Source organism: Papaver somniferum, unplaced genomic scaffold, assembly GCF_003573695.1.
Source record: "Papaver somniferum cultivar HN1 unplaced genomic scaffold, ASM357369v1 unplaced-scaffold_114, whole genome shotgun sequence".
NCBI classification, from domain to species: Eukaryota; Viridiplantae; Streptophyta; class Magnoliopsida; order Ranunculales; family Papaveraceae; genus Papaver; species Papaver somniferum.
This window is the reverse complement of record NW_020620381.1, coordinates 4,121,706-4,144,496: the sequence shown is the minus strand read 5'-3', so window position 1 is coordinate 4,144,496 and position 22,791 is coordinate 4,121,706. Positions and strand designations below refer to the sequence as shown.

General features: G+C 35.4%; 1 protein-coding gene across 1 annotated transcript; it reads left to right on the top strand.

Moving 5' to 3' along the window:
* The first annotated feature begins 4,804 nt into the window (after positions 1-4,804).
* On the top strand, positions 4,805-6,845 carry LOC113328868. The gene is made up of 6 exons (XM_026575862.1): positions 4,805-4,813; positions 4,904-5,289; positions 5,408-5,462; positions 5,549-6,042; positions 6,166-6,250; positions 6,543-6,845. The coding sequence occupies exons 1-6, from the start codon at positions 4,805-4,807 to the stop codon at positions 6,843-6,845; spliced, it is 1,332 nt and encodes a 443-aa protein (XP_026431647.1).
* Positions 6,846-22,791: the final 15,946 nt, after the last annotated feature.

Below are 22,791 nucleotides of genomic sequence, written 5' to 3'. Positions count from 1 at the left end.
TTATTTTCAACAAGGATCCATTTAACATATTAACTAGAACAACTGTTCACATAAACATAGAAAGAACAGCTCCAATTTAACAGAGTTCTCTAATACCTACAACAAAGGTTTGAAAAAAAGGGAGACAAGATTCACACAGAAGCAACGGAAAAACAACCTATAACCCGACATTACTCATTACTGGGTATTTCGATGCCTTTTGCACGCAACAATACCTCCAATCTTGACCAGACACTGTTGTTCTGCTCTAATTTCTCCAAGCGTTCCTTCTGATCTTGAAGTGTCTCAATCATTAGGTCTTTTTCCTTGAGCCTTGCGAGCAATTCTTCATTTTCGTGCCTCAATAATGCCGCAGAGGAGGAAGAGTTGTTAGGATTTGGTCCGTAACCTATCCCTTTGACATATCCTGATCTGAATCCAAGTACTTGTTCACATATCTGTGCCTTGGTTAGTCGCTCAGATTCTTCTTTGTTAGCCTGTTCCTCTAGGAGAGCCATCATTTCATCCTACATGAATGAAAATAATAAGTCAGTCCCGGATGTACAAGATAATTACGCATCAGTTTCAAATTATATTCATGCAATTCATCTATTTTCAATGTACGTATTTCGATTCTGCCACTTCATTAATCCACCCTTTCTTCTCACTCCAGTGTTTGTAATGGAATAACTTGATTGGATTATTTTTTAGTGGTTCTTCTGGTTCTTCTTGTGATGGTTCTTGCAATTCTTATAGTGACGGCTCTTGCAGTTGTTGTGGTGGTTTAGCTGGGGTTTTTTTCTAATCCATTTCAAATCAGAGCATTCAACGGCAAGAACTAGCAAGGCTTCAAGTTCTCAATCAATACAGAACTAAATTCTCAAATGAAATATAAAATAATCCTGGACCTTTACACCCAGCTATTACACTACTACATGCATAAAAACCTCAAGGTTCAACTGATAAAAAACGCAAAAGTATACAAAACTGTATACCGGCTTAGGACCACGACTAATAAACGATCGAGATCCTCCCCGATGGAGGAATTGAAGACAAGCCCGACTTTGAGCATTCTGAGCAGATAATTTCTGCAAATTAGAAGATTTAAAAAAAATGTCAAACCAAAGAACACAACTATGCCTTCCCAAAGAGAGTATGCTCGGACTTTAGCTGGACAGAACTACTGATTACAAAACCAGTACGTCTGCACTCTGGAATATCAATAAACAGTACAAAGAAATTCAAACAAAAAAATAGCAACTAAAAAAATTAATCAAAGCTATCATACCTGAAATTCTGGTGTGTTGAAAAGCTGAGTACACAGATAATTCCAATCTTCTTGCGAGAGGTTAGGGAACTCTGCTTGTGCTTTGGCCAGTGATTTTGATTTGGATTATATGCATAAGTAGGCCTCGTCTGGACCCTCACTTTCATTTCTAGGCCACTTTTTTTATTTCTTGCAAAACTAGGCAAGTTAAACGGATTCCATCCACTTTAACCATCTCGGTCAATTTATCGCGTTGACTTGTCAATATCTCGCCGAAATATCATATAGGGAGATCTCATACATGTGGTAAGATTACTGAAATTTCCTTCACACGTGTGTGTCAGTCACACACGTTTAGATGTCCACCTGTCTCGATAAGATCTCCACATGTTTCTATCTGAGAGCCAAATCTAAGTAACACGAAATCTCGAGGATGAATTGAACGGCCAAGATAGTTCTTCATTGTTATTATCGACAGCGCGGGAAGGTGTAAGGAATAACAGAAGATTCTTGGATTGAGAAATCGATTCATTTAGTTTCTTCTTCTCTTTTGTTCTTCAGAGAGGGTTCTTCAGAGAGGGTTTTTAGATAAATCAGTGAAACAGTGTTTTGTTAGTTGAGATTCGAAGAACAAATTGAAGATTTTTTGCTGGTGAAGATGACGAGAAGGAAGAAGCGTTCTACAGAGAGGTAACAAAAAACACTAATCTGTTTTTTGAGGTTTCTCGGTTGATTTTAACGTTTCAGTGATGAACTTATTATGGGTTTTGTTTGTAAGGTTGATTTATTTGGGTTTGTCGAATTTCTAAGGTTTTCTATGTTTATAGAATTTTTATGAAGTTCGAATTTGTTCTGCTGATAATGAAGTTCTACTGATAAATTTCTAGGGTTTCTTAATTTCAAAATTGGGTTTTGCTGATAATGATTAACTGAAATTGATTTCTAGGGTTTTTTATGGTTTGTGTGATAATTGATTTCTAGGATTTTTATGGTTCTAGAATTTGTCTGAGATGGGTTTTCCATAAATTTGTCTGATATATATTTTGTTGTTCTTAATTGTAGAAAGCAAGTGGTTAAAGTGGTTAAAGAGGTTCAACAGGACATATTTCCAACCAGAAATATTAAGGTGAAGGATCTAATCAACACTGCTATGTGCTTTGAGTTTAAGGGTTTGTCCAGAGAAGATATGGGTATAAATCAGTTAAAGTCTAGGATTAGTCCTATGTTGAGATTAACCAGTAGGGAGACATTGGACCTTCTATGGTTTGTTGATCCATGCCTACCATCAAACATCATTAATGATGTAGAATTTTGGTTTTTCTGGAAAAATGCAATTGAAGATGAACATGGTTGGATTACATTTTATTTGCAAGTGATGCCACTAGATGAGAATGGTGAGATAGATGTATCTCAGGTTACTGCAGATTCACAGCCTCCTCCACCACAAATGACACCCAAAAAGAATGTGACTCCAAAGAAGCCAGTCTCTAAGACTCCACCTAAACCAGTTTTTACTAGTGGTTCATCACCTAAGAGATGGCATGGCAAGTCAGTTAGAAGAAGTCAAAGAATACCAAGGATGAAGAAGAAGAATCCTACTAAAGTGTTTGTTGATTTAGCTGGTAGTGAAGAAGATGTTTCTGATGAATATGTTGATGATGGAGGTGTATCAGTTCCACAGTTTACTCAACAAACACAAGCAAGTGTAGCTGAGAATGATGATGGAGATGTTTATATTCCACAGTTTACTCAACAAACACAAGCAAGTGTAGCTGAGAGTAATCATGTTTTGGAGGCTAGTGGAGCTGAACAAGGTAATGAGATACCTAGATTAGATGATTATTTCAATCATGACTTTTGGGTTGAATCTACAACACAGGAAGAAGTGGTGGAAGATTTGTTTGCAGTTGCCCAAGAGTACAAGAAAAGTGATGAGTATGTCATGCACTTGAAAAATGTAGAAGAAGATGAATGTAACCCTGATGATGAGGATGTCCTGAAGATGAATGACAATAACAGTGAAGAGAAAGATATCAAGAGTTACAATAAGTTTCTACAAAAAGTTGAGAATGGGTATCTTTCAGATGGTACTGCAAGTGAGAGAAGTGATGGTGATAATGTTGATAATGATGCTGCAAGTGATGGTGATAATGTTGATAATGATGCTGCAAGTGATGATGATAATGTTGATAGTGATGCTGGTGATCCAAACTTTGGGGAGGTGGAGGTTGAGAATGACAAGGAAGGTATGTGATTGCTTCTGTCTCTTTTTAAACTTTGATGTGTTTGATTGTATAATCCTTTAATTTATTTAGTACTAATGCCCTTATCTCTGTGGTTTTGTAGAGGACCATTATGGGGACTTGGTATCTGACAGAGAAGAAGAAGGTAAGCTGTCATTTGTTTTGTAGTCTTTTGTTTTTCTTATTCTTTGTTTGTTTGTTATGTTTGTTTGAAGTGAAAACTACATTTTTTTTGTACTGCATAACTAGTTATGCATATTTTTTTTGCATCTGGAGTGATTTATGATAAGCATAACCTTTGATGCATCTTCATAACTGGTTATGCACATTTTTTTTGTACTGCATAACTTGTTATGCACATTTTTTTGTACTGCATAACTAGTTATGCATATTTTTTTTTGCATCTGCAGTGATTTATGATAAGCATAACCTTTGATACATCTGCATAACTGGTTATGCACATTTTTTTTGTACTGCATAACTAGTTATGCACATTTTGTTTGTACTGCATAACTAGTTATGCACTTTTTTTTGTACTGCATAACTTGTTATGCATCTGCATAACTGGTTATGCACATTTTCCCCTTGTTTGAAGGGCTCTAACTGAGTCATTTGTTTTTGGGAATTTGTATCAGAAACCAACAAGAATGATGGGCTTGAACTTATAGTATCAGAAAGCAACAAGACTGATGGGCCTAATTGTTCAAATCCTAAATGTTCAAAGCCTCATGATAACACACAGTTTGAAGAAGAGCATGCACAACATTTTAAGGATGAGGAAGATGAGGAGATGTTCCCTGAGGGAATTACTTTTGAACAAGTGTATCCTTACAACCTAGTGAAGGGACGCAAGTTTTTCAGCAAGAATGCTTTCAAGAAGCATTTGAGGGCCTACTGTGTGAAGCATAGACATCAGGTCAAGTTCAAAGATTCAAACAACTACAAGATTAGGGTGAAGTGCATTCATCATGAGAATACCAAGTGTCCTATGTTCATTTATGGAAGAGTTTTGAAGGGTGAAGGAACTACATTTACTCTGAGAAGTTGGAATGTGAAGCACACATGCAATGGAAATGTTAAAGGGGAGAACAGATGTGCAAATCCAGAATTTGTAGCTGACTGGTACATGGATAGGTTGGAGACTCTAGGTAGCAAAAACAAAATCCCTGATCCTGAGTCATTGGAAAATGAGTTCAACAAAACAATGAAAGTGAACATTAAGTACCATACAGCACGGAGAGCAAGAAATATTGTGTTGCAGAAACTTCATGGAAGCTATGAGGAGTAGTACAAGAAAATTCCTGCATTCTGTGAAATGGTGAAGGTAACATTAATTGTTTTGTTGTGTGTTTGTTAATGTTTGTCTTAATATTACAAATTATATGGCATTAACATTACTTTGTTGTAATTTCAGGAAAAAATGCCTGGCAGTGTAGCTAGTTTCTCATATGGAAGCACAGACAACACATTCTTGTCAATGACACTCTGCTTCAATCCTGCTATAGAAGGATTCTTGGCTGGATGTAGGAAAATCATTGGATTGGATGCTTGCCATTTGTATGGGAAGTATGGTGGTGTGTTACTGGTTGCAACAGGTCTAGATGGTCAGAATGGTTTAATACCTCTTGGTATAATGGTGTGTAGGAATGAAACCATTGAGAACTGGAAGATTTTTCTCAAAGACTTGAAAGCTATACTGGGTCAAGACTTGCATTTCACCATTATATCAGACAAGCAGAAGGGGATTAGTGAAGCTTGTGACAAATACTTCTGCTTGGATGAGCACAGATTATGTTTCAGGTTAACTTTTATATCCTTAATATTTCCTAATAATATAAGTTCAATGACTAACTGTTTCTTATTGATAAATTGACATACATTTGATGAAGAATTTCAAGAAGTATTTCAAGTCATACAGCTTACATGTTCATTTCTGGAATGCTGCCAAATGTTACAAGAAGAGACACTATCAGGTATGCTCATTTCTCAAAACAATATAATGTAATTTCAAGTATTACATACATGAGTTTGATATTATTTATGTCATGTTTGTTTTTAGCAACACATGGATAAATTATTTGTTGAGGATGAAAAAGCTGCACTGTATCTCATAGATCAAAAACCTGAAAGCTGGTCTAGGTCTCATTTCTCAAATGACAGCAAGTGTGAGCACATCAACAATAATTTCTCAGAGTCTTTCAAAAACATGGCCAAGCCCTTTAGAGATAAGCCAATCATTACACTTGCACAAATGTATAATAAACTGGTGATGGGTCTTTTCTTCAAGAGGAGGAATGAAAGTGAAAACTGGCAGGATGGTGAGATAGTTCCAAAGGCAATGAAGTTGATTACAAAGATGCAGGACTTAAATCATCTGTTTGAGTTAACTGGAGCTGTAAGGGGAAGGGTGTATGAGGTCAGGAGTATTCATGATGTTGTGTTTGTTGTGGATCTTTCCAAAAAGAGTTTTAGTTGTTTGCAGTGGCAGCTGAGGGGATTTCTCTGTCAACATGCTATAGTTGCTTTAACACCATTGAGACCAAACTGGGTTGAGTAAGTCACACTCTCTTTTCACTCCAATGTTTTGATTTGTTATATTCCCTTTGTTTTTTCCTTGCTCAAGCTTGATTGTAAACTGATAATTTGTGGATATGCTTCCTTGATTTCATGTTGTAGCTACTGTGACCCTGTATACAGTGTGGAATACTACAAAAAGACATATGCTCCAGAGTTTGAACCACTGTCAGCTGAAATTGATTGGGTAAGACCACTAGTTTTATTAAAGAAAAATATATTGATTATTGTGCAATAAATATTTAATAATAACAAAGATTCTTGGATTCTTTTAGGGTTCATACATGCTTTATATAATACACAACCTTTAAGGGTTTCATATCTATCTTAACAAATATCTTCTCTTTCTTCCTCTCTTTGTGTAGAATATATTGGTAGAGTTCATTAATCCTCCTGTTATCATAAGAAAAACTGGAAGGCAAAGAAAGAAGAGGATTCCTTCTTATGATGAAGCTGGAAGTGTGAAGAAAATGAGAAAGTGTAAGAAGTGTGGAGTTTATGGTCACTATGCAATAACTTGTGCTGGTGGAGAGGTTGGAAAGAATACAAAGGGAGAAAAACCTAGAACCTGTGTTGATGGCTCAACATCATCTACTCATGTCCCTGAACCACCAAAAAGGAAGTACAATAGAAAGAAACCGGTTGTTAGTGCTTCTGCAGGTGCATCTACTACTGCTAAGGATGGAATGAAGAACCAAAACAATTCAGAATCTTCTAAACAAGGTGCTGCAAAAAGGGAGAAAGAGAAAGGATTCTTCTCAACCTGCTTTCAATCATACTAATCAACATGTTGGATCTGTCAACAACAAAGTCACCTTCACAGTTGCAGATCCAAAGGGAAAGAAGAAACCAAAGAAGTACATGAAAGTCTGATGGGTTGGTTGTCTCTTTTGTTTTTGTTCTGTGACTGGATCTGAACAATATGGTTGATACTATTTATGTTTCATTTTGGTTATCTTTTGTGAATTGATGAATGGATGCTTTTGTAAGACAATGCAAGTTCTTAAATGGGAGAAATTTTATTATAAAATTGTTGCAGGCTACATTATCATTCATACCACCACCCATTTTTCAGTTCTGAAAATGAAGAGAAGCAGAAGTATGTTGTTGTGGAGACGTTCATTTATGATTTATGGAGAATAAGATAAGAGTGCCACGTGGGCCTTGCCACGTAAGCAGTGCCACATACGCACTGGGTGATGACGTATAAAGAGTCATAGTAGCTGGTTGGGTTGAAATAACCGATTCAAAGGACTTTTAGGTCTTTTTAAGTGCACCTAACGGTGCTAACTTTCCATCCATCACTTTTGGTCAAAACTTGCCTAGTCTAACAATAAATAAAAAAAGTGGTCTAGAAATGAAAAGCACCAAAAAAACGGGCCTATTTTTGTGAAAAGCCCTTTTGATTTTCGTTACTGTAGGTGAATATCATGTCTGTAGTCTGCATACCTTCTTCCCATATTGTGATTCAGGAACTTACAGATATGTGGCGCAGAGATGTCGATGTCAAATTTGTTCTACATGGAATAAAAATCAATAAAGAAATAAATCACTAGATTTCTTTCTATGCAGCCAAGAAGAAAATGAAAAATAAGTTAAAATCTTCATAGAATGCGAATATAACTCACCAACAGGTAGGGAAACAAAGCTTTTCTGTCGTTCATTGGAATCTTGCTCCATTTCTGAACTTGTAAAGGAGCGAATTGGCTCACTATACATCTACATTCACTAGAAAGTTTTTGCGTGTTTTCATCAGTGGGTTTTCCATCTTCTTCTTCGATGATTATGGTTATTCTTCCATAATGATCCACATGTTTGTCAATCCCCAAAATTCTTGTAGGTCCACGATGCCTCGTCGATCCTATAAAAAAATAGATGCCAGTATAATATTCATCGAGTAACCTATTCAATAAATACAAGTACTTAGTAAAAATTATGTACCATCAGTATCTGTGGTTAAAGGATCGACATTAGCATCACTTTCTGTAAAATTACACGATAAAATTCATCGGTAAGTTCTTGTGTAGATAACATTCAAATGTAACATGTAAAATTAACTCTTCTATAAACAAATCTCACCTTCACCTTCAAGGTGAATTGAATAATCAGTTGAACAATCCATGGGTGAAGATGGACGTCCACCACTTGTGTTCTCTACAAAAAAAAAATATAAGTAGTTATTAACGAACAATATTAACAAAAAGCACAACTAATATGCTATAATCATATATGTCAAATAATATTTGATAATTTTCATACTGATGCTAGTGTTAGCTGCAGCCAAGTTTCCTGCTGTAGCCGAGTTTCCAGTTGTAGTCAAGGTCCCTGAAGAGATTCATATAGAAACATTCCGAGGTCGGTTCCTAAGCGCCATATGTAACCTGATATTATTTAAAAAAACCATTATTAAAAGTAACCCGTAAGTCCATAGGAATAAACCCATTTTGTAATCAAAGCACAGTTGACCTCTCTTCAATGAGGGTGACACTTTTTGAAAACACAACCCTACACAGATTTCTATCATAGACAAAGGGTTAGAAAACGAAACAAACCCTAAACTTGTCCTAATTTTAAGAGTAATAAAATTTTAAACCTTACAAAAGAATCATAAAAATAATGTTGTTTATATTATGTTAAGTCGGATTTGTTAGAGCATTGCTCGTTTGAACCCACCAAGCGTTGGTATGCCAAGTTTGGTTGTCATATTTTAGTGAATCAAAATTCATGTTAAGAGTCGCTTGATTATGTACTAGAATCAACTTCGTATAGGTTAGCTTGAAAGTATTAGGATATGAGACATTACAAGTATTGCGAAGTCTTGAAGATGTAAAGAAGCAAGGAGCTACAACGACAACAATCATCCTTCCACTTGAGGTTAGTGATATTTGACTTGAACTGTTTCATTCCCTAACGTATCTTTAAAGTCGTGCATATTGAAAACAAAACTGTGAAGCATATTTGAACTCTAGATAGACATGGTATTAAGGAATACAATACGAGGTTTATAGCAGAAAGGTGAGCCGGTCCTATGGACATGTGCAACACGTTTTTAGGCAAAGGGGAACGGATCTTATGGACATGTGCAACACATATAAGTTAGATACCATATATATGTGGGGAACCGATCCTAGTACCTAGTCAACCGAATTTTGGAAAGCTAGTGTGACTATGCACAGTACTCACATGGAGGTAGAACCAAAACTTGTTTTGGTAGAACCGTTAAACCCATGATTGTGATTGAATGTTGGTTTGATCAATCACATAGTTCTTGAAAGTCAGATGGACCAATTCTAAACTTTTTTGGAAGTGTGTCAAATCGGTTTCAAGGTTGTAAGTGTGAAAGAGAACTTACATAGTAAGTATGTCGACATACTTTGAACATGTGCTGTGAATGTTTATTTCTTTAATTGTTCAAAGATATTCCTTAACGGCTAAGGGAAGAGAATCCCAGGATCGAAACATAAGTAAGTTAAGAATATTTTAATTAAGGTTATTAATTTCATTTGGTAGGGAAATTCCAGAATTAGTAATGTGCATTTACTAATTAGATTTTCCGAGAGATTTCGATCATTATTTTTGGACAGAGCGTTTCTAGGAATTATGAAAACCGAATTTGTGATTTAATGAATATTTTGAGAATATTGTCGGTTCTGGAAAATCCTTGGTGTCCAAACTTCCTTGTCTTAAATACTTGAAGTTTTCCTTTCTAGCAAACTAATCCTTCGTAACAACAGACTTCCTCTTTTATTGTTGTTACTGGTGTAGCCGCCTATTAGGAGAGGAAATTAAATTAGGCGAAATCTCTTACGGCCGCTCAGTTTAAAGTCTTCTTTGGGATTGAGAAGATCTAGCGTGTACCGTTGGTGGGAAACTATATAATTGTGGTTTATCTTTTGTTTTCGATTGATTTGATTGACTAACGGTGGTTGAAATCTGATTGCACCTAGTTTGTTTATTCTTGAGAATATTCCCTTCTGATATAAGATTCACTCAAACTAGTTCAGAGTTTCGACAAGGATCTTTAGACTGTTGTTAGTTCTAAAGACAATCTTGTGATAATCCGTTGTTAACAGACTCCGTTCTGTGCGTGATTGATCACAAGAGATTCAAGTGATTGTGTGAAGGTTTTTATTGAAGATTTAAGAAGATTTGAAGACAAAGAAGATATTGAAGATCTGACTTGGGTTTTATAATCTTTGGTGTGCACAATACTTGTTTTGGTAAAAGAGGATCCAATTAATAATCAGTGTATCCTTGTGGTAGATTGGATTGATTAATTGAGTACATCGGCATCAACACAATTCTTTGGATTAAGAGTGTTGTTGTCTTAATTTTAAACGATTACTTCGGTAATTGAACATAAGATAGATCTAAGGACCTGACGAAGGAGTTTATGTTAAGATAAACGGAAGAACCTTTGTTTGACTCATATCACTTGGTTGAACAGAGTTCATACCAAACAAATTTGTTGTTCCTTTACTGTTTGGAATACGAACCAAAGGAATTATTCCAAGTACGTGACTTATTTATAAGTTGGAGGAGTGGGAATACATACGGAACTAGGTGAACTATAGGTTTAGTTGCTTGGTCTCAACTATACGAAGTTGGTGTAATTTTGTGTAGCGGCTTAATCCTGAGAGTATTCAATTATGGACAAGGTCCCGGGGTTTTTCTGCATTTGCGGTTTCCTCGTTAACAAAATCTTGCTGTGTCATTTACTTTTATTTTCCGCATTATAATTGTTTTATTATAATTAAAGTAAATCACACAAACGTTAATTCCTATTTACTTGATAAGCAATCCTATTGTGTTTGGTTAAGTCCGAACCTTTGTATCAAGTAAACATACTTCGTTGTTGTATTGTCTCGATCTCGTATCCATAGATGATCACACGAAGTGTGAACCGATTAGTTGTATTGTCTCGACTCTGTCCATAGACAATCACTTTCGGAGAAAAGACTTATAGGTAGGAAATTTTTTAACTTGAGGTATATTTGGGTACCCTCTCCTTTTCAATTACCACACTATGTTATAATTAGATTAGTTCCCCTATATCTCATACGAAGAATTAGAACACTATTCAACTACATCCCTAACAAACCATCAAGGAAGTGTAAAACTATAAGAATCAATCGGTAAATTAAAGTTACAAATTATATAATGTACAAGTAAAAATGAAAAATTATACCTCTTATGATTAGTAGTTGTTGTTTCACGTAAGCTCCTGATTGTCCTTCTCCTTCTTTCTAAAAATAACACTTAGGATTGACCTCCACTCCAGTACTGGTTTTATCTCTTTGTTATTAGTCGAACAATAAAATACATTGAAATATTCAGTCATAGATCGAGTCATGTATGGTGTTTAGAATAATCCCTATTGTTCAGGGAAGTATTTATTGTTGACTCATTCTATTAGGTACCACACTATCACTTGTAAACGTGGTTAGTTTTATTGCCTATTTTTTATCTTATAAGGCTACTAACCATCTTTGTTTTCATCTGATCAAGAAAACTATCCTTCCAGTGACATTTCGTTCTCTACAAAATAAACCCCCCTAATACTAATGAGTATAGGGACACAAAGGGGTTTATCCGGCTAAAAAGAACACGAACCCAACTCATTCATTTTCACTCTATCCTGATTAATCTCAGTTTCTGCTTTTATAATTTTCCACAAACATATTTATTACTTAAAACTAACTTATCCTAGAATCCAGCCATTCAGCGACCAAATTGGATTATTTCACTAAAATTTGTTTTTTAACGACCATCAATATTGTCGCTAAAATGCAATTTTGGCGATATAATTGATTTATGTCGCTGTTTATATGATTTAGCTACGACATTAAACTAGGTCGCTGATTATATGATTTACCGACGATTTTAGCTATAATTTTCACAACATGTCGCTAAAACTATCATTTCGCGACCATATTTTTATAGGTCGCTATTTATTATATACAGCGACGAAAATTGACACGTCGCCAGGAATTTTGTCGCTAATGCCATGTTTTCTTGTAGTGAAATTTGCGTTTGAAAACTCCTACCATATATTACACAATGCAAAGTGCAAAGGCTAACCACCCTTGTTAATGCTAGAGAATTTACATCAAAAGGACTTGATGAATATTGCATGTTTAATATGATCAATATAGAGCATCTTATACCCAATGGTCTCGCAGAGGCTACCATCAAAAGTTACAGATGGTGTCTAAGGAATAGGTTATGCGTATCAACCTACCTTTTATTGCTTTGGGGATATGCAACATTACGCGCATCTTTACTTAATTCGTTTTAGAACCCAATATTAGTCAACCTTTTATGCGTACCAGTTGGTAACTGAATTTAAGCCTGACATTTGTGTTCTTACGCATTTTTGGTTGCACTATGTATGTGCCATTACGAGTCCACATCGTACTATGATGGGTCACGAAAATGATTAAGTAATTTTTGTTGGATATTTACTCTCAACAATTATCCGCATTTTAAAACCTTTGGCAGGAGATCTCTTATTGCTAGATTTGCAGGTTCTTACTTTAATGAGACAGTCTTCCCGTCGTTAGGGGAAGATAAGAAAAAGTATTTTCTAAGGGAACGACATGAATTGTCATGGTCTGTTCCCATTGTGTCTCATATTGATTCTTGTACTCCACAAATTTAAATGTGAGTGACAAACAATAATAAATTTTCAGAATATACACTGATGTCGCTAAAGTGACAAGATTACACATACCAGCTGCAAATATTCCTGCAAGGTTAGAAATCCTCAGTATGGGGTACACCATAGACTAAGGTGTTGCAACTACACTTGGTGGAAGTGTATTCTAGGCCGTGGCTCCATAAAGGAAAATGGAGAGACCACCAGGTTCGATCAACGCTCACCTAGAAAGGAAGTAGATGAATAAGGCACAACCATATTTCTATCATTAAAGAAATAATCTCATTTGATTGTCTCTGATTATGTCCATGAATCAATACTGGAGGACGCTCCGAATTTTTAAATGATTCTAGAGAACAATGAAATCCTGGCGGATAATGAGAATGCACATGACTCAATGGTAGGATCACGCATACATAGTGATGATATAATCCATGAATAGTTTCTCCAGAAGTAGAGCACAATGAGATCGAACCATGCTTTATTTTGATTAATTTCAAATAAATAGCATATTTGGCCTACACAATCAAGGTAGAACTTAGTTCTTTGGCAAATATACGGGTATTTGGTGTGGTAGTGCTAACCAACCAAGTGCAAAGCCTATTGGACATACACAATTAATTTTTCATAAAGCATAATGAGAAGAAAGTAGTCATAAAGTATAAAGACTCGCCTTGTGGCGCGAGGTTTCTCACAAAGCCCTGGAATTGTTCTCTTGTAATGAACGTTATAGAGTTCCGCTACTTAGTTAGCTTGGTAATTTCAAAAGGACTTGAAATGCATCATATATATGTGGTTGTTACGTATCTGTGAAAGAATCAAGAGATAGAAGATATTTACAAAAGTACTTGATAGAATTTTGTTGCCCAAATCAAATAACTCTAAACCACAGAGTGCGTTTACAGTTAGATAGAACGCTCACTTATAGATTCAAGCAATCAGGCGTATGTGGTATACCTGTCTAAGGGGCTATTTGATTTGGAAGGGATAGAAAAGTAAGTTATTTTTCCTTGGGTATTCATAAGAAAGTTCCTGATTTGGAATTGTAGCTATTTATGTTGATGGTACATACATGATATGTACTCTTGATGTAATAAGAGACCTTAAAAGCTATTTAAAATCCGAATTTGAGATGGAAAATCTAGGGAAAGCTCGATCGAATACTGAGCTTGTGGTATATTATTCCACCAGTTTTCATATGTCTAAAGTTGTCAGGCAATTTAACAAAGACATGCATCCTGATAGCACTCCCATGATTAGTCAAGGTTCAAATGTAAGTAAGTAACCATTTCGTCCACATTAATATGACGAAGATGTGTTGGGAGATGAAATTCCCATATCTAAAGTACAATAGATGCATTGTTGTACTTAGTATAATAATGTACTCGATTAAATTTTACATCCTCAGGGAACTTGTTAGCTAGATATAGCTCTGCGCCAATGCAACGTCATTGGAATGGTATGGTGAATGTAATCATGTACTTAAAAGTAACCATTGACATAAATTTGTTTTATCCCTACAAAAACATTAAAAGGAATGCTAATGAAAGTGCAATCCAAAAGTTGTTGATTATGAAGGAACAATAATCTCTTCTCCAACGAAAGTAATCATAGGGAGATATGGTAGATTATTTTCAAGGTCATTACCAATATTCATTTTCGAAAAATACATGATTAAAGGAACTGTCTGGAACAACTCTAAAAGTAATCAGGGGGATGATCCAAGTATATGATGTCGACATATTTTACTTCGAAATTGAAGTTGTATTGTACTCTTTTTCCCTTCGATCGAGAATAGTTTTTCCCAAAGGGTTTTGTTACTCGACAAGGTTTTTAGCGATACAACACTAAAAACATCAATTATGTTGAACGTTGAAGACATAAAGATCGTGTTGATATTACTGAAAATATCTAAATCAAAAAATGAAATGCGATAGTTTGTTAAGCAACGTAACTTCCAGAATCAACAACAAGGTCTTATAAACGAACAAGTCACCAAAGTAAAGTGTGATAAACTCCTTTTGAATGTATTAGACTAACGAAAATTGTCTGACATTAGGGGGAGCATCTAATGGTGTGTTGAACTATTTTCCTTCACCGAGGTTACTTTTTCCCACAGGGTTTTGTTACTCGGTAAGGTTTTCAATGAGACAACAACAAACACCGAGAATGTAATTTCCTAGCCAAGGCTATTATTCCCGTGAGGATTTTTTTCCATAAGAGTTGTGAAGCAACTAGACAGATCACCTTTACTTGCATCTTCCACGTTGTACTCTTTTCCCTTCGTTAAGGTTTTGTCTCACTGAGTTTTTCCTTGTCAAGGTTTTAATGAGTCAACGTATACAGATCCAACTATATTCTAAATTTACTTAATACTGTACTCTTTTTCTTTAGTTCAGGTTTTCTCCCTCTGGGTTTTTCCTGACGAAGTTTTAATGAGGCAATTAACTTAGACTAGTCGGTCCTTCGAAGATCGTATTGCATGTGATGAACTACATGTAAAGCATGAGACAACATGTGGAATACTACATGTGAAGAGTTGTACAAAGATTTTATTCCACTGTATTTTTACTTGTCAAAGTTTTAATGAGGTGATTTATTTCGGCACAAGCCATCAAGGAGAGGACGTCATTTGAAGAAATACATTCCAAGCACTATATGTGAAGAACTATGTATAAAGTTTTGTTATTGAACCGCACAATGGGGAGTTTTATGGGGCCTACGGCCCATGGATGTGCGGTCCATCCACTTACCCATTTGATATGTATATACTGTAACCTATGTAATAGAACCACTCATCTCTCTAATTCAATGGTTTTTCTTCTTGTCTCTAGATCTCCTTCCTTCATCTTTGATTCTCCTCAATCACACCGGGGATTTTTACTTAAGAGAGTTCACCAATACTCAAGTTTAATAAACAAACAGATATGCCAAAATTCTTCACAAGATGTATCGTAGTTTTTTGAGAGGAGAAATCATTTTTCTCTGTTCATAGCGAAATCTATTTGATGCCTTCGTTGGTTCTAGACTTGGAAACAATGGGTTTTCAGTGGGTAGTGTCTGAGAAATAGTCCTTGTCATGCTTTCAAAAAATTCTACATCCACATATTCTATAATCTCAAAAGTTTCAAGGATTAAACATGTAAGTAAAACTATTAAGTGAGTATCCTACAAAAGCACATTTATAAGTCCTATTTCCTAGCTTCGGTCTTTTAGGATCAGGCTTTCTAACATACTCTAGACAATCCCATGCTTTGAGTCTTTTCAAATTAGCTTTTCTCTTAAACCACAGTTCATAAGGAGACACATTCTTCTTTTTCAAAGGTACTTTATTCAAAATATAGCATGCATGTCAATCAAAGTCTTATTCTTTCTTTCATCAGTACCATTTTGTTGAGGTGTATATGGTGTAGTCGATCAGAATAATGTTTTAATTCATTTCTTAAACCTGAAAAAATGCAGTAAATTCACAAGGATAATATTCATCATCACGATCAAAATAATGTTTTAATTTTCTGTCAGAATAATGTTTAAATTTTCTGTCCTAAGGATAACATTGACCGGTCATGCTATAGCGCCTACAATTTAAGGGTTTGTTGAAAATATCCAAAAGAAAGTCCACCTAATTTCCTTCGGTCTCATATTCATCGAATGCAAAAACAAATTTTTTTTTTATAAACAATTGGACATTCTTTGCGCATGGAAGAAGACCATCTATAAACATCTAATTAAAACACGTACAACTGATTTTTGTGTTTTGGTCAAGAGTCAAGACTACCTATTCCAGAAACAAAAGCGTTTGTCTTGGATTATGTCCGTAATGTCACATGTGCAACGTCCACTGCCGCTTGAGTGCTTTTGTAGCTGCATTCCCCATTCCAAATGCTTGCAAAAGCCCATCGCTTATCGACATATGCCTATCATATTCTCACGCTGCAGCCTCCATTTTGTTTTGAAAAACAATTGCATGTATACCCACACTAAAATAATTGTAGGATCAGAAGATGCAAAATCAAAACTATAAAGGATATTGACATTTTGAAACAACTGTGCTCCTCAATACATACTGCCGGCTGGAAACAAATGAAACAAGCCCCAAATACAAATACAACGATATAAATATTACTAGTAAATTATGAATACTCTGATTCAAAAATACAAACTTAAAGGATCTTAAAAAAAGAAAACAAACATTAAATCTCACTTGAGCGAAAAAATAAAACCCAGATTGATATCCTTCAAAGAAAAGATTTCACTATCACGAGCACAGTCCAAACAGATTTTAACAGTGAGCAGACGGATATTACGACTTAATCGAACATACTACAAGATTAAGCATAGTGTTTTGAGAGGAGAAATCATTGTGGTCTCTTAATCGCCAATGTATTTGATGTTTCTTTCTCCATTGATTGATCATGAAAAAGAACATCAGAGGAAATCTGAATTTTGGAGTTTGGGTTTTGATTTTTTCTCTCTCTACACCACAGCATATGGAGGCAGAGGAAAAGAATTGGGGCAAACTATTCTTGTTATATATAGCATGGCTCATTTTAGGGTTAAATGGTGATCGTTGATTTGTTTTCTCTATTTTATTGAACGGCTCATTGGTGTTTTAGAACTGACCCTAGCTGCCTATTACGGCTGCGATTTATTCTTTATACACATGGAAGGTTACCATATCCTGTGAAGGGTTTAAGCCGCCGTTTTCGATGAGGTAATGGAGCCACAGGTTCACACTGCCGACAAGGATAAAGACAGATCCTATGGCATGTCTTAGAGCAAGGACCATGGAGTGAGGGTTCTCATTCAATATGAATGAGTTTCACTGGATTTGATCAAATTACGTGCTGCTATGGAGTGAGAATACTCACTCATTCATCAAAAATTACTCATACACTCATTTAAATGAATGAGTACTCGAAAGTCCACTAAGCGGACGAATTTCAGCGGTTTGGGGGAAACAAAACCTTGAGCTGTTAAAGATTTGCCTCCAAAGCATTTTTTTAGTTTTTTTATTTACTTAAAACTCTAAAAAACGGGTCCCACATGAGTTTTATTAATAAAAAACTTCAAATATATCAAAAACGGCTAAAGATATGTCGCCTGGGTAATTTTTTTCTTCTCAAGCGGCTGATGATTAGCCGCTTAGCCTATTTTCTACTCATTCCATAGTGTAAAAACCACTCTTTCACCCAGTTTCTCACTGGATTTGGCAGTGAATGAGTCCAAAACACATTCATTCCATAGCCCTTGCTCTTAGAACGAAGCATCATTAGGTTAACTCTATTTTTAAAAACAACTAATACAAGTTAGTTGATAAAACAAGAGAGGTAGTTTTTTTTTTTTTGGCAGAGAAGCAAATTTCGCTCTTAAGGATGAAGTGCTCGATATCGAGATTAGGTCGGTGAAGATGGGCATGACAATTTGCTAACTTTTAAAGAAATTCTAACTGCACTAGCACAAGAACGATCTGCCTTATGTTCCAATTTAACGGGTGCAACATTCTACATATGATAAGTGGTGCAACATTCTGAATATGATATTCGCATTTTTCCTGCATCTACTACTATAGGCACCCCTTTCATCGCATTATATTACACATTTTTACATACAAACAGAAAGGATAGGATTTCTTAATAAAAGAGTAGTATAATACTAGGTAAGATGAATTATCTAATACAAAACACTAAAATCTTTCACTTGAACGGAAAAAATCAAACCCAGATCTGTACAAAAGGATAACAGTTTATGAGCAAACGCTGTCCAAACAAGCTTCACCAATGCCAAAGAACAGTTCACCAAAACTCAACTTCCATAAACAACTTGTTCTTAAGCAGGAGGAAGCTAGGAGCTGGATGTCCTCAATTTATTGACCTTACCGGAAACAATAGGGTTAAGTGAATGCCCCAAAATGGACTCCAAGGTTGTGAAAATGCCCCGGACGTTAGGGAAAAGATTAAAATGCCCCATTCTGTTAGTTTTGGGGCATTTTGATCAAAATTGGGCATCTTGACCGGTCAATGGAGTTTTGAAATTCCATTTTTATCCTTCTTAATCAATACGCCCCATTTTTATCCTTCTTAATCAATACGCCCCAAAACGAACAATCATCAACCACCATCGCTACCACCACCAAACGAACAATCATCAACCACCATCGCTACCACCACCACCACCACCACCACCAACCCCACCACCGCCACCACCACTAGAAAAACCATCACCAACACCACCGCCACCGCTACCGCCTCCTCCTCCACCACCACCACCATTACCACTGCCACCACCACCATCACCGCCACCACCATCGCCACTATAGACGTTGCTACCACCACCACTACCATTTCTATCGCCACTATCACCATCGCTGCCACCACCAATACCACCGCACACCACCTGAATCATAAATCCCAAACGCCGAATCCTAAGCCGCGAACCCTGAACCCTGAATTTTAAACACTGAACCCTGAATTATGAACAATGTACCCTAAAGGATAATTTCGGCTACTTAACTCTCTCTAACGAAACGAGGCATTTTAATCTTTTCCCTAACGTCCGGGGCATTTTCACAAACTTAGGATCCATTTTGGGGCATTTTACCACTTAATAGAAGCAATGTCAAGGCTGTGGTTAACAAGGCTATTTACTGCTTATTCTGTTGGGTTACTAGCTCTTATTTTTTTTCTTTTTGTTGCTTTATTCATGATGGTATTATCTTTATATCTCCTCTTTTTTTTTTTGTCAATATATCCTTTTTTTATCGATCAAAGAATAAAAAAAAAATCATTAGTATCCCTAGATATGGTAAGCAAACAAATAGAGATATAATGGTAATAAATAGACTTAAATTTGGATTCTTTCCGTATGATGGTACAAGAAAAATAAAAATATCCATTTTATAACAAGGAGTCAGGGACAAAGGGAATACTATTTTATTCTGCTTCCATGTGATCAATATGTCCATCATTTTTACTCAAGAAATAACTGTCCATCTCTTTCAGTCAATAAATAATTCTATCATCATTTGCAGGACCAGGTTACTTGTATGATTTTCTAGCCTACTGGCTGGCTCCTCTAAATCTCAGAATAAATAAGATAAGAGACTTCATAAACAAATCCATTTTAGTTTGTTTTTGTTTTTTAGATAGATGACTATTGGTTCATTTGGTTGGGGGTACCATTTTGATAATCCAACGGTCAAAATTTGTTTGTCTTATTAGGCTTAGTAACCTCGAAATATTTAGCATCATCCTAAGGGTGTAAGCGAATGCATACGGATGCGGATAGCTCTTTATCCGCATCCGAATCCAAAAATACGATATACTATCCGAAATCGATTCGAAATCAGAACAGATATAGTAATTTTCACTTCGAATTCGTATCTGAATTTCTATCCAGATATCCGATAATTATCCGATCCGAAATTATAAGAAAAAAAAATAATAAAATATATTTATTTTTGCACAATATTAATGTTCACATAATAAAAATTAAAAGAACTATTTATGTTTTTTAATAAAATTAACATGTCGAAATATAAAGGAAAATAAAACAAAATAGATACGATCTACACTATCATTTTAAAAAATATATATATTTATACATAAATTTCGGATACAGATATTTCGGATGCGAATACCTCCGTATTCGATTAGTTTGGGAAAAAAATACCGATATCCGAATTCGAAAATTATTTTCGAATAATATTTGATATTTCGAATGTGAGTTGGAACGAATCCCGAAATTTTCGGACATCCATTAACACCATTAATCCGCCTGTACGCAAGCAGATTTGTAGGACTATTGCAGGCCAATAGAAGGGTTTAGTGCCCTCAGAATTGAATATTCACATGACATGTCATGTGTATACTGTATACCCTTGTTTTTTCATCCGGTCTATTGCATTGATTGCAAGTTGTTCGAGAATTATTACAACTTTAAGTTCTAGGACTTGAAACGCTTGCAAAATCCACCGGCCTTCCCTTTGAGATAGTTGACAGGAATCAGCTATAGAGTTTGTGGTTCTTGAAACCTTACTCTTGTTAGTGCCAGTGCAAATCAATCTCAGGATAGAGATAACCCACAGAAATATGACCGAAAACGTGTTGATTTACATCCTCTTAGCTCCAAGTGGTTTAACAAGAGACGTAAAGCTTGGTTCCTCTATGTCTCGACACGTACCTGAATATTTTCCGTGAAGAGGAGGTGCACGTTAATCGGTTTGTGGTTTTGCACTACGAGCTTTCGCTTTTCGGTTTTGGCTTTTTCATCCTTATCAAACTTAAAGTAAATAACGACAGAAAAGAGAAATTTCCAACGCCACGTTGTTTCTGGTTTCACACTGATTGAATAAGGTTTGTTTGTTTTTTCTTTTCTGATTCAAGAGAAGTTATTGAATTGAATAGTTATCGATTTTGACAGCCTTCGATGGAATTTTTGGAGGATATTCGGGTGGCTGGTACGTAGTAGTTCTAGAGCTATGTATTTATATGATTAAAGGTGTTTTACCCGTTGTGATGAATCGTGATTGATATTTTGTACTTATATGCATCTATTTTCACGAGAGAAGACCGATGCATAATCTTATTCACACAGTGTCTTATGTTTTCCATTGCTTTTCTTTTTATAAAATTCAAATTTAAAGTCACGAAATTTTAGGCTCCATTGAAAAAAAATGAGCCATCTGAAACTTATAACACCACGAGGAACCAATTCTAAAATCATTCTTAGACAGGTAGATAACAAGGTTTGTTATCTCAGATTGCAGGGCCTTTCCTGGGGGGTCAACAGGACAAGCCCCCCTTTGGGGCAACAAGGAGCAGGGAGCAACTAAATACATCTTTTACATGTGGAGTTTGCAACATATAATAGATAAATACAGGGGATTTCGATATAATTCACATAAAACATAAAGAAAAGAAATTTAATGAGAGTAGGACTTTGAATGGTTTTCAACTTTCTTACATGTGTGCATTCTTCAGTTTTTCTTTGACCAAATTATTATCTAAGGATTATTAATGGATCAATTTTTCTATAAAATATAAATTCTTAATTAATGTTTTATATGGTTGATTGGTTTTAGTGAATCATAATTTTAATTTACGGAAAATGGGTCACTTGTCCAAATATTTTTAAAGCATGGTTCAATTGGACGAGCGAAAATTATTATGGGTGAAATGGATACCAAAAAAATAGTAAGGATGAAGCTGGATTCATCCCGACTTAAACTTAAAAAATAGCAAGGATGAAACTGGATGCATCCTGATGTAAATTAAAAATAAGAAAAAATATTTAAAAATGGGTAGGATGAAACTGTTTACATCCTGACGATTTTTACATGTTTGTCCTTTTAAACAGTATCAAAATTTAAATGTCCTTTTCACCTAATAATTGTTGATTTTGATCTTTTTAACCCATCTTGTGTTTAATTTACAAGTTTGAATTGAATTTATTTATAAGATTACATTCATAGTCCTATTTCTTGTCCAGAAAAATACATAGTAATTTATTATATTTTATTATTGGCGTACATGATGTTTTGGTGAGTCTGTTTCAACTTAGGTTATAATAATTTTGTTCATACAATTAGGTAGCCTTTTGTGCGGTATGAGATTGATAAATGGTATGTAACTAATTGTCATTGAAAAAAGGAAAAATCGGGCGGCCTGCAGCTGGCAAGTTTGATTCAGGTACCAGCCTTGGATACAAAAATTTATTCCCCTCGTACTGAAGCTCTTAGAAAAACACATTCTGAATTTCTTGACAATATGCAATTCCCATAAGAATGGTGTACCACAGTGGCAAATGATATGAATGATAAGTTTCTGCTTAATTTTTCTTTGGCGAGGCAAACCAAGAGCTATTCGCTTAGGGAGAAAAAGTTCTCGGTAACGGCCCTGCATATTGTTCTCACTTTTAATAGGAATCACGGACACCTTTCAAAATTTTGACAGGTATCGAGGCTTTTTAGAGCACCTTGTTAATCCTTGGCATATATAGGCTTTTGGAAGAAGATACTCTTTCATCCAATTTGATCGAATTGAACGAAAATGCAAAAAAAACCTTGATCC